The sequence below is a fragment of the Phyllobates terribilis genome, unplaced genomic scaffold, assembly GCF_046119375.1.
Source record: "Phyllobates terribilis strain yellow unplaced genomic scaffold, ASM4611937v1 Scaffold_4__5_contigs__length_816908805, whole genome shotgun sequence".
In the NCBI taxonomy this organism is placed as follows: Eukaryota; Metazoa; Chordata; class Amphibia; order Anura; family Dendrobatidae; genus Phyllobates; species Phyllobates terribilis.
Genome location: NW_027362764.1, coordinates 207,265,463 through 207,278,099, shown reverse-complemented (window position 1 = coordinate 207,278,099; position 12,637 = coordinate 207,265,463). Strand labels below are relative to the sequence as shown.

The window sequence follows — 12,637 nt, the reverse complement described above, 5'->3', positions numbered from 1 at the left end:
AACTCATAAAAATTTTTGACATCTGTCAAACAAAGAAAAGTTCAAGTCTGCATTATGCCAAAAGCAATGAAAAAAAAAAAACGAGAAACTAAGATCCACCCAAATGTTCAACCCAATATACATTTTAGTGCATGACAATGACAGATTTGTCTTCTTAAAAAAAACAACTGATCGCAATCATTAAACTTAAGTGTACTGCACTTGTTTTATCAAGAGGAAAAATAAAATTACAAATCAATTAGAAATTCTGGTCTAGCTAAGATACCCTCTATGTAAGGTCAGATTTCTGTATACTTGTCAACTTTTTATATGCATTAAACATGTAAACATTCAAACTTATTTGGCCGTTTGCATTTTATAGGATTGTGCAAAAACAAAAACATTCAGTATCTGGGTTTATGCCTTAAAAGAGGTAAGTAACCAATGTAATTGAGATGCTCAATTCAGACTGAGGCAATATCATTTATATGGATAGGCCAAAAAGAAAAAGCCTGGACCAAACATAGCTACCTGCACTGTCGACAGGAGACCGACCGCTCAACTGACTGATCACATTGTCTTGGATACATTTATGATTGTTTGAAATATAAGCATCCCGATAAAAATACAGCAGCAATCAGAGAAGACACCCACCCACACCCGAGCCAGTAATTGTATTTATACATTAAAAAATCATCAAAAAAATCTTAAAAAGGGAAGAAGACTATGTGCAGAACAAGTGTGGTCTGCCACTATATATGTGCCTGCTTGTGAACGGACATTGTATTTAAAAAAAAAATACAGCTAAATTATTTATACCTGTTGTGATAAAAAATTGACAAGTATGCATGTGTATAGCAACCAAAATAGAGGGCTCTTTGGTGCAAATAGTCCAAATTGTCAACAATTTCATCATTTGTTACCCTCACCCTCCCCTCCCCAAAAAAAATAAAAAAAAATAAAAAAAAAAATCCCACAATCAAACAAAACAAAAACCATCTGCTGTTACTAGAGGGCAGCAGCTCTGTCTGTCTGGCTTCACGTTACAAATCTAAAACAGCTGTTCTTAATAAGCCAATAAATATATATTTTGTAATCAGACATTGCCTGAAAATTTTGTACAATATTCTGGACCAAAGATGGTTCTGTACTCTCATGCTACTGAAGAACATGAGCTCATCTAAAGGCAAAGACTGGTTATTTCTCAAGGACAACTCCTTCCTGTGAGATCAGATGGTTTAAACGGTCTTCTTACTCGGTTTCTTGCCTTTCTTCAGAGCCAGCTTGTTTTTTATATAGCCACGCTTCCTCTTTGATGTCTAAAAAGAAAAGCATAAAAAGGCATAAAATACCCAGTATACAAAGGTTTTAAGTCCAATAGAATTGGGATTAATAAAGAGCACACACAGGGCATTAACCAAATACTATACAGTTTTATTGCCTTTTTTTTGCACTCACTTTGTTAAGCTGTGAAACTACAGCAACTGGATAGCCTTAATTAGCAATACCCCGACTGCTGCTGCTCCACTGGTTTGATAATCCAACATCAAAATGGACCAAAAGGGAGAAATGCTGCGCTGCTGGTAAGGAAATCCCAGGACTCAGATTAATAGGAATAAGCTACAATCTTTATCTAACACGTTTCTAGGTTCAACAGAACTCTTCCTCAGGGAACAACAATAACTATCTTTATTATGGTTCCACTAAGGAAGAGGTCCTTTTGACAAAGAAGCGCATTGGTAATAAACGTGTTTCTTTGTCGAAAGGACCTCTTCCTTAGTGGAACCATAATAAAGATAGTTATTTTGGTTCCCCTGAGGAAGAGGTCTGTTCAACCTAGAAACATGTTGGGAATAAGCTACAATCTATTTCTATTCATCTGGATCCTGGGATTTCCTTAACAGCAGCACAGCACACCCGCATTTCTCCCTTTGGTACAAGTTGTAAGTCTAGGCCCCAATACACATTAGACTGTCCTCTGCCCCTGTCAATATAGAGTTCAGTGGACAGTCTAATGTGTATGGGGCCTCCGGACAACTGATAGTCTTTTTCTAGATGCCCAATAAGTTGTTAGCATTACAGGCGCTCAGTTGGGAATGTATCTAAAGAATGTTAGGAGCGCTCAGCTCCGAAGCTTGCAAAGCTGTGAATATAGCCATTTACACTGCATGATGAGCAGTGTTAAACATATTAGCTGATCGGCAGTCAGTTACTAGGCGATTTACACAAACCACCCCACAGTGTGCACTGAACAGTTAGTGTGCATAGGCTGCCATTGTTCTCCACACGGCGATGAGCTGCAGAGAACAATGATCTTTCGCGTAACGAGTGTCACCCAATGAATAAGAGTCTTGCTTATTTGTTAGCCAGTTTAGACCTCATGATTATATACAACTGGCAGTCCTAGGATCATTCATGTTAATCGTGCAGTGTAAATGCCCCCCTTAAGGTTCTAATTGCTCCACTTTAACACGAAAAATAATAGGACCTGCATTATTTGTACCCTTTACAACGTTTACTTCTGAAAATAGATTAAAAAATGTAGTGTGAACTTAGCCATGTTTCACTTGCAGTCTAGATTTATTCTAAAAGTAAACTAGTTTTCAATGCTTATTGTCAACCTATCACGACTGCAGTTCTGATAAATGTGTCCCCATTCGTACAACTTCAAAAATGAGTTTACTTATTAAAATCCTAAAATGAGGAGCATATCTAATGAGCTACATCCACTTTCATATCCATTATTTAACAATTTCAGTAAAAGAAACTATCAAGAACATGAATCAATGTGGATCTATCACTAGATTTCACAATAAAAACTGCATATATTACTAAGCAGGGTGGATAAAAATCAGTTTTTTTTTTTTTAAAAAAATCAAAAAAATCATTTTTTTTTTATTTAAATCGGATTTTTTTCAATAAACTGCTTTTTGAGGAAAATATTTTACCATCCAAAGGTTCTTCCATCATGAGATAAAGCGGAGTTGTTTAACTCAGTAGAATAAAGGCTGTATATGTGTAACATTCACAATGCCATGCTCTTCCAGAGGTTTCTGTAGGATTAGTGGGCAGTTTCTCTCCTATATTATCACAGACGCTCGCTTTACTTACGCAGTTCTCAAAACTGAATTTGACTCCGCAGAGGTCCCAGCCTCTTCTTCACGGCAAAAATGTTACAACATGAACAGAGTTGAGAAAAAGACCTTAAGCCTATTGTTCTACAAACCTATGAATACAGAATCAACCCCTTCAGTGCCAAGTCCAAGAAGTTAGACAATATGTTTGATTGTTTGGAGTGGAATAGATCTGCACAACACAAGAAGAATGTGAATCTAAGTGTGAGGAGGAGGAAGGGCAAGCAGACAAGAAAATGAAAGTGAAACTTTGAGCACAATACTGCAGCATAGCCACAGACAGACAAGTCTGGATCTGTTTGTGTGTACGATCTGAGGTTTATTACATTCTTTCCTTATAATGGTAGCAGGCCGTAAAAGAGACCCAGTTTGGGAATATTTTAATGAAGCTCCTTCGCCTATCGGTAAGGCAGGCATGCGTGCAAAATGCAAACGATGCAACAAAGAGATGTAAGGCCTGGTGGCGCGAATGAGGCAACATCATGAGAAGGGCGGTGATGAAGATGACCAAAGAAACACTTCTGAACAGGCCGGATCTGTTGGTAAACATTTTTATTGAATCCTATTTCTAAAGACTGAACTGTCATGTGTGAGAAAAATTATATTTCTTATTATTACTGCATGTTACTGTCATTTGGTACAGTTATGAAGAAAAACAAATATTCCTTTTGGGGCAGGGGCAGTGATGTGTTGTGTACAATAAGCAGAAATTGTATAAACAATAAAATAACAGCATTGACTTTTTGTTTAGGGGAATTCATGGATTCTGGAAACTATCCACCTCCAAGATCACCATCATCCTGTTCTACAGTTTCAGAGTTATCCATCCAGGATAGTGCTTCATTAGCAGCAGCATCATCATCATCAGACACCCACAGCCACATATCACCATCACCCAAAAGGAAGAAAAAACCTTTACCTCCTGGAACCACCATAGATAGGTTTGTGATAAGAACTAGCAGATTAGAAAAAGAGTTGATTGATGAAAAAATTGCCCAGTTTATTTATGCAACGAACTCTTCTTTCCGTCTGACTGAGAACCCACATTTCATTAATATGGTTCAGTCACTGAGACCAGGATACAGTCCACCCAGCAGAGCTGATGTTGCAGGGAAACTGCTGGATCAAGTGTATGACAGAGAAATGGAGCAATGTGCAACAGCTCTGGAGGGTAAAATTGTTAACCTAAGTATTGATGGGTGGAGTAATGTCCACAATGATCCTATTGTATGTGCTTGTATAACAACAGAAGAAGGTAAAGTCTTCCTTGCACAAACAACTGATACGTCAGGAAATGCACACACAGCAGAATACTTACAAGAAGTGGCAGTAAAAGCTATAACGTGAACAAAAATTCAAATGTCTAGTACGCAGTTTGGTCACTGACAATGCTGCAAACGTATCCAAGATGAGAAGAAATTTAGAAGAGCAGGGAGGGAATACAAAGCTGCTAATAACATATGGTTGCAGTGCTCATTTGCTGCACCTCTTAGCCAAAGACTTAAGTGTTCCAGAAATAAAGGCTAATGTTGTTGAAATTGCTAAATACTTCCGTAATAATCATTTTGCTGCAGCAGCTCTGAAAAGGATGGGTGGAATCAAGCTAACGCTCCCACAAGATGTTAGATGGAACTCTGTGGTGGACTGTTTTGAGCAGTATATCAAAAACTGGCCTATTCTGATGACACTTTGTGAAGAAAAATCGAGATAAAATAGATGGCACTGTCACGGCCAAAATCCTCAAAATTGGGCTTAAGAGAAATGTTGAACATATGCTGAGCTTCCTGAAACCCATCTCTCAAGCGTTAAACAAAATACAGAAAAATAGCTGTTTTATTGCGGATGCTGTTGAAATTTGGAAGGAACTGAGTGAACACTTAAAAACAGAACTACACATGGACAGAATTAAATTACAAGCAGTAAACAAACGAATGGGACAAGCACTGACTCCAGCTCATTTTTTGGCAAATATTGTCAATATCCAATATCAGGGTCAAAACCTAAGTGCTGAGGAAGAGGAGTTAGCTATGACATGGGTATCCAGCAATCATCCATCTTTAATGCCAACTATAATAAACTTCAGAGCTAAGGGGGAACCATTCAAGAAATATATGTTTGCTGAAGATATTTTAAGGAAGGTCACACTAGTAAACTGGTGGAAGTCACTTAAGCCCTTGGATTTAGAGACTGTTCAAGTAATGATTTCACTTTTAACAGCAGTAGCTTCTTCTGCAGGCGTTGAAAGAATATTCTCTTCCTTTGGACTCATTCATTCTAAATTGAGAAATCGGTTGGGACCCAATAAAGCAGGAAAGCTTGTTTTTCTTTTCCAGATTATGAATAGGAACAAAGAAGAAGATGATGATGATGATGAAGATGACGACGAGTGAGCTACAGAGGACAGCAGGGACAGTAGTATTTAAGTTTTTCATGTGTCGGCTGGGCTGACAGTCTAAGTTTCTTAAAATATATATATATTTTGTTTAGCCAAATTAGTTAACAAACATGGATGTTTGTTTAAGCAAATAACTTATGCTGTAATGTTGTTATTGTTTCAGTTGAATAAATCTATTTAAATTGTTATTAAGGTCAGGATTATTTTTCTCCTTCCTAAGTACAACAGAACAGTGGTGTCCAAATATGAATGATTAACCCATTAAACTGGGGAGAAAAAAGTAATATAAAAAGTGATTCTAAAAATCTTCATCTACTTGCATGTTAAAGTAAAGTAGCAAGAACTAGTTTAGGTAGAAACTTTGATTTAAATCACTGATTTAAATCAAGCCTTACTGACTAGTGATTTAAATCAGTTAGATTTAAATCAAATCCACCCTGTTACTAAGAGGATCACCATCATGATGAGGTTGGTCTTATTATTCAAAATCCTTTATGAAAGATTAACTCAATCTCTGCCCACCTAGCCTGACTGACAGCTCCTCACTGTTGCAACTTCAAGCTGATGAGATCTGACACTGCTCAGTACAAGCTGCAGCCTATCCCAGATTTACTCTTCATGTTCAGTTTGTCCGAAGGCGGAGGCAGAGTAACCAGCGCTGATTGGGCACCAGGCACCACATGTCATTCCACTGCATCACAGCCCCGGGACTGCAAGTGTGGATACCGTTGGAACAGAGCCAGCATGAGAGCAGAGTATAGGTTTTTTTATTTTATTATTGTCCTAGTAATGGACAACCCCTTTAATATAGTACACAGCAGTATTACATTCTATACAACTGCATAGTAGGGTCACAATCCACTATAAGTGTTGTATTTCAGTCATCAATATATCACTGATCGAGGTTCTGGGAATATACAGTTAGATCCAGAAATATTTGGACAGTGACCAAATCTTCATGATTTCAGCTCTGCATGCCACTATTTTTTATTTAAAATAAACAAACGAGATACAATTGAAGTGTAGACTTTCGCATTTAATTAACCCTTTAACAACCTTGTGATTTTCCGTTTTCGTTTTTTGCTCTCCTTGTTCCCAGAGCCATAACTTTTTCATTTTTCGGTCAATATGGCCATGTGAGGGCTTATTTTTTGGGGGACAAGTTGTACTTTTAAACGTCATCACTGGTTTTACCATATCGTGTACTGGAAAACGAGAAAAAAATTCCAAGTGCGGTGAAATTGCAAAAAAATGCAATTCCACAGTTTTTTTTTTTTTTTTACCACGTCCACTGAATGCTAAAACTGACCTGCTATTATTATTCTCCAGGTCATTACGAGTTCGTAGACACCAAACATGTACAGGTTATTTTTTTTTATTTAAGCGGTGAAAAAAAATCCAAAAGGTTGCTTAAAAAAAAAAAAAAAAAAAAAAAAAAGGGCGCCATTTTCCGAGACCTGTAGTGTCTCCATTTTTCAGGATCTGGGGCTGGGTGAGGGCTTATCTTTTGCGAGCCGAGCTGACATTTTTATTGATACCATTTTGGGGTAGATCCGATGTTTTTGATTGCCTGTTATTACATTTAATTGCAATGTTGTGGAGACCAAAAAAACATAATTCTGGCGTTTAGAATTTTATTCTCGTTACGCCGTTTACCGATCGGATGAATTATTTTTTATTTTGATAGATTGGGCGATTCTGAATGCGGCGGTACCAAATATATGTGTTTTTTTTTTTAAAAATTTTATTAGGATTTTATTTTGAATGGGGCAACAGGGGGGTGATTTAAATCTTTATACATTTTTTTAAATATTTTTAAAAAAGCTCATAGCAATCAGGACATGACAGCCACAGACCCTGGGTTGTCATGCCAACCCATCAGTGACCCGCGATCATGTGACAGGGTCACTGATGGGCAGGGCCAACGACGAGCTTCCAGGAAGCGCAAGTTAAATACCGCTGTCAGAGAGTGACAGCGGCATTTAATATGTTAACAGCCGTGGGTGGATCGCGATTCCACCCGCAGCTGATGCAAGCACATGTCAGCTTTATTTATCAGCTGACATATGCCCGGTTCACTGCGGGCTCAGCGCCGTAGCCCGCGCTGAACCGGGGGAGCTAGCCTGTGCCGTACTAATACGGCAAAGGCTAGAAAGGGATTGAACAAAAATATCCTGTGAAACGTTTAGGAATTGCAACCAGTTTTCTAGAAAGCCTTCTCATTTCAGGGTCTCAAAAGTAATTGGACAAATGAAGGTCACCATAAACAAAATGATCATTTTTAATACACTGCTCAAAAAAATAAAGGGAACACTTAAACAACAGAATATAACTCCAAGTAAATCAAACTTCTGTGAAATCAAACTGTCCACTTAGGAAGCAACACTGATTGACAATCAATTTCACATGCTGTTGTGCAAATGGAATAGACAATAGATGGAAATTATCGGCAATTATCAAGACACACTCAATAAAGGAGTGGTTCTGCAGGTGGGGACCACAGACCACATCTCAGTACCAATGCTTTCTGGCTGATGTTTTGGTCACTTTTGAATGTGGGTTGTGCTTTCACACTCGTGATAGAATGAGACGGACTCTACAACCCACAGAAATTGCTCAGGTAGTGCAGCTCATCCAGGATGGCACATCAATGCGACCTGTGGCAAGAAGGTTTGCCGTGTCTGTCAGCGTAACGGTCCAGAGGCTGGAGGCGCTACCAGGAGACAGACCAGTACACCAGGAGACGTGGATGGGGCCGTAGGAGGGCAACAACCCAGCAGCAGGACCGCTACCTCCGCCTTTGTGCAAGGAAGAACAGGAGGAGCACGGCCAGAGCCCTGCAAAATGACCTCCAGCAGGCCACAAATGTGCATGTGTCTGCACAAACGGTTAGAAACCGACTCCATGAGGGTGGTATGAGGGCCCGACGTCCAGAGATGGGGGTTGTGCTCACAGCCCAACACAGTGCAGGACGCTTGGCATTTGCCACAGAACACCAGGATTGGCAAAGTCGCCACTGGCGCCCTGTGCTCTTCACAGATGAAAGCAGGTTCACACTGAGCACATGTGACAGACGTGACAGGCTGGAGACGCCGTGGAGAGCGATCTGCTGCCTGCAACATCCTTCAGCATGACCGGTTTTGGCAGTGGGTCAGTAATGGTGTGGGGTGGCATTTCTTTGGAGGGCCGCACAGCCCTCCATGTGCTCGACAGAGATAGCCTGACTGACATTAGGTACCGAGATGAGATCCTCAGACCCCTTGGGAGACCATATGCTGGTGTGGTTGGCCCTGGGTTCCTCCTAAAGCTGGACAATGCCAGACCTCATGTGGCTGGAGTATGTCAGCAGTTCCTGCAAGATGAATGCATTTAAGCTATGGACTGGCCCGCCCGTTCCCCAGACCTGAATCCGATTGAGCACATCTGGGACATCATGTCTCGCTTCATCCACCAACGTCACGTTGCACCACAGACTGTCCAGGAGTTGGCGGATGCTTTAGTCCAGGTCTGGGTGGAGATCCCACAGGAGACCATCCGCAACCTCATCAGGAGCATGCCCAGGCATTGTAAGGAGGTCATAAAGGCACGTGGAGGCCACACACAATACTGAGCCTCATTTTGACTTGTTTTAAGGACATTACATCAAAGTTGGATCAGCCTGTAGTGTGTTTTTCCCTTTAATTTTGGGGGTGACTCCAAATCCAGGCCTCCATTGGTTAATACATTTGATTTCCATTGATGATTTTTGTGTGATTTTGTTGTCAGCACATTCAACTTTGTAAAGAACAAAGTATTCAATGAGAATATTTCATTCATTCAGATCTAGGATGTGTTGAGTGTTCCCTTTATTTTTTTGAGCGGTGTACTTTGAAGAGAATCCTTTGCAGGCAATGACTGCCTGAAGTCTGAAAGCCATGGACATCACCAAACGCTGGGTTTCCTCCTTTGTGATACTTTGTTAGGCCTTTACTTCAGTGACTTCAGTTGTTGTTCGTTTGTATACCTTCATTTTGTCTTACATGTGTGAAATGCTGCTTGATGGGATTGAGATCTGGTGATTGACTGGGCCACTGCAGAATATTCCACTTATTTGCCTTAAAAAACTCCTGGGTTCCTTTCGCAGTATGTTTTGGGTCATTGTCCTTCTGGACAGTGCTTCACAGTACAATCAAAATTGCTGCATCTGGTTGAATCTGAGCAGAATTTATCGCCCTGTACACTGCATAATTCATCTGGCTGCTTCTGTCTTCAGTCAAATCAGTAAACAATATTGACCAAGTGCCATTGGAAGCCATGCATGCCCATGCCATCCAATTGCCTCCACCATGTTTTACAGAGGATGTGGTGTGCTTTGGATCATGAGCTGTTCCAGGCCTTCTCCATACTTTCTTCTTCTTCCCATCATTTCGCTACAGGATGATCTTCGTTTCATCTGTCCAAAGAATACTTTTCCAGAACTGGGCGGATTCTTTCGATGTTTTTTTGGCAAAGTCTAATCTGGCCTTTCTATTTTTAAGGCTGATTAATGGTTTGCACCTTGTGGTGAACCCTGTGTATTTGTCTCATGAAGTCTTCTCTTTATGATAGACTTCGATACTGAAACACCTACCTCCTGGAGAACGTTCTTCATTTGGGTGGATGTTGTGAAGGGGTTTTTCTTCACAATGGAAAGGATTCTACGATCATTCACCACTGTTGTCTTCTGTGGATGTCCAGCCCTTTTTGAATGCCCAAGTTCACCGGTGCATTTTTTTTTGTGAAATGTTCCAAACTGTTGATCTGGCCACTCCTAACATTTCTGCTATCTCTGATGTATTTTTCCTTATTCAACCCAATGATAGTCTGTTTCTCTTCCATTGAAAGCTCCTATAATCGCATGTTGTGAGTTCGCAGCTACAGCTTCCGAATGCAAATGCCACACCAGGAATCAGGTCCAGACCTTTTACCTGCTTAACTGATGATGGATTAACGAGGGAATAGCCTATTTAATGAGCTTTTGAGATAATTGTCCAGTTACTTTTTGTCCCTTGAAAAAAAGGCAGCTACATATTAAAGAGCGGTAATTCCTAAACCCCGCCTCCAATTAGGATGTGAATACCCTTAAATTAAAGCTGGGAGTTTGCACTTTAAGCCCATATTAATTATATAACTAACTTGAATATGCTTTATGAAACAGCTAAAATGCCAAAACTTAGGTCCAGAAATATTTGGACAGCGACATAAATATAGATGCCTTGCCTTAATCAAAAGGAAAAAGAACAATAAACGTTAAAAGCAAAGTTAAATGCCATTTTGGAAAAGCATGTTTCAAGAGAGTCTGTCACCCTTAAAATGCATTTCTAACTACAGCCCTTTAGGTGACTTGGTCCCTGTAAAACGCACACTTGCAGTATAGATTTCCTGTCTTTAAATTGTACAGAAATGCGGTTTCATAGCATATACAAATGGAGGGTCCTAGGTGTGGCCAAGGGTTCAGTACGCAGCTCCAACACCTCTAGTGACATGACGTGCACCCCCCTTAATTAGACAGTACTCGTTTGCCCAGAGCAGCCTGAATAAAATTCCCAGCCCTGCACATCTGCAGTGTCATTTCAGGAGCCGAACTGTAGCACACGCACCCCCAGTGTCAGTGCAGGTGCGCTCTCATCTATGTAAGGAGCAGGGCAGTGACATGGGTGGCTTTCCAAAGAGGTTGGTTTATCTTGCAATCCCATAGAATATGAACTAATGTTCTCATTTTACTGCTCCATCTCCAGTATGAGTTTGAGCACGATGGGGATAGCTGCTTGCATTTGGCTGGCATCTTAATATCTGGATCATAGAGCCGCTCTCAAATGAATTTTCAAAATTTATACACCAGTCTCATCAGGACTAAAGATCTATTGTAAAATCTGGTGACATATCTCCTTTAAACTTCTGCTCATGTGTAATGATTAATAGGCCACAGTGCAAACTTATGGAACAGATATAGTAGGAGTTGGAATACTGAACTTCTACATCTTAGGGCCCAGAGAAAAAAAAGTCAGCTAAACATGCCTTGTAGTACAGACCATTATGTCTGGATGCAAATGTCCATCCATATCAATACACATATACACCCCACCTGTACTATTAGTTATGATGTGGATATGAAACTGAATTCTATCCACATAATATACAGTGGGTACAGAAAGTATTCAGACCACTTTAAATATTTCACTCTGTTTCATTGCAGCCATTTGGTAAATTCTAAAATTTTAGAATTACACTCTGCACCCCATCTTGACTGAAAAAAACAGAAATGTATACATTTTTGCAAATTTATTAAAAAAGAAAAACTGAAATATCACATGGTCATAAGTATTCAGACCCTTTGCTCAGACACTCATATTTAAGTCACATGCTATCCATTTCCTTGTGATCCTCCTTGAGATGGTTCTACTCCTTCATTGGAGTCCAGCTGTGTTTAATTAAACTGATAGGACTTGATTCGGAAAGGCACACACCTGTCTATATAAGACCTCACAGCTCACAGTGCATGTGAGACCAAATGAGAATCATGGGCTCTAAGGAACTGCCCAAGGAGCTCAGAGACAATTGTGGCAAGGCACAGATCTGGCCAAGGTTACAAAAGAATTTCTGCATTACTCAAGGTTCCTAAGAGCACAGTGGCCTCCATAATCCTTAAATGGAAGAAGTTTGGGACCACCAGAAGTCTTCCTAGACCTGGCCGTCCAGCCAAACTGAGCAATTGTGGGAGAAGAGCCTTGGTGAGAGAGGTAAAGAATAACCCCAAGATCACTGTGGCTGATCTCCAGAGATGCAGTAGGGAGATGGGAGAAAGTTCCACTAAGTAAACTATCACTGCAGCCCTCCACAAGTTGGACCATTATGGCAGAGTGGCCGACGGAAGCCTCTCCTCAGTGCAAGACACATGAAAGCCCGCATAGAATTTGCTCAAAAACACACGAAGGAGTCCCAGACTATGAGAAAGAAGATTCTCTGGTCTGATGAGACGAAGATAGAACTTTTTGGTGATAATTGTAAGCGGTATGTGTGGAGAAAACCAGCCACTGCTCATCACCTGCCCAATACAATCCCAACAGTGAAACATGGTGGTGGCAGCATAATGCTATGGGGGTGTTTTTCA

The 12,637-nt window shown here is 40.3% G+C and overlaps 2 protein-coding genes across 2 annotated transcripts in view; one reads left to right on the top strand and one right to left on the bottom strand.

The window, feature by feature from the left end:
• Positions 1-723: 723 nt before the first annotated feature.
• The window catches only part of STT3B (STT3 oligosaccharyltransferase complex catalytic subunit B), a 125,037-nt gene continuing 113,123 nt past the window's right edge, over positions 724-12,637 (bottom strand). The window contains exon 16 of the mRNA XM_073678032.1: positions 724-1,298. Coding sequence (XP_073534133.1) covers positions 1,218-1,298 — 81 coding nt within the window. The 3' untranslated portion in view covers positions 724-1,217. The remainder of the gene's footprint in view (positions 1,299-12,637) is intronic.
• On the top strand, positions 3,260-5,696 carry LOC141264293 (uncharacterized). Its single transcript, XM_073676580.1, has 2 exons — positions 3,260-3,655; positions 3,865-5,696. The coding sequence occupies exons 1-2, from the start codon at positions 3,583-3,585 to the stop codon at positions 4,458-4,460; spliced, it is 669 nt and encodes a 222-aa protein (XP_073532681.1). The 5' UTR covers positions 3,260-3,582; the 3' UTR covers positions 4,461-5,696.

Excerpts from the sequence above, each read along its gene's own strand:
- LOC141264293 (XM_073676580.1), top strand. The coding sequence starts at position 3,583 with ATGAGGCAACATCATGAGAAGGGCGGTGATGAAGATGACCAAAGAAAC. Across the intron at positions 3,656-3,864 it reads TGAACAGGCCGGATCTGTTG|GGGAATTCATGGATTCTGGA; the intron begins GTAAACATTTTT and ends CTTTTTGTTTAG.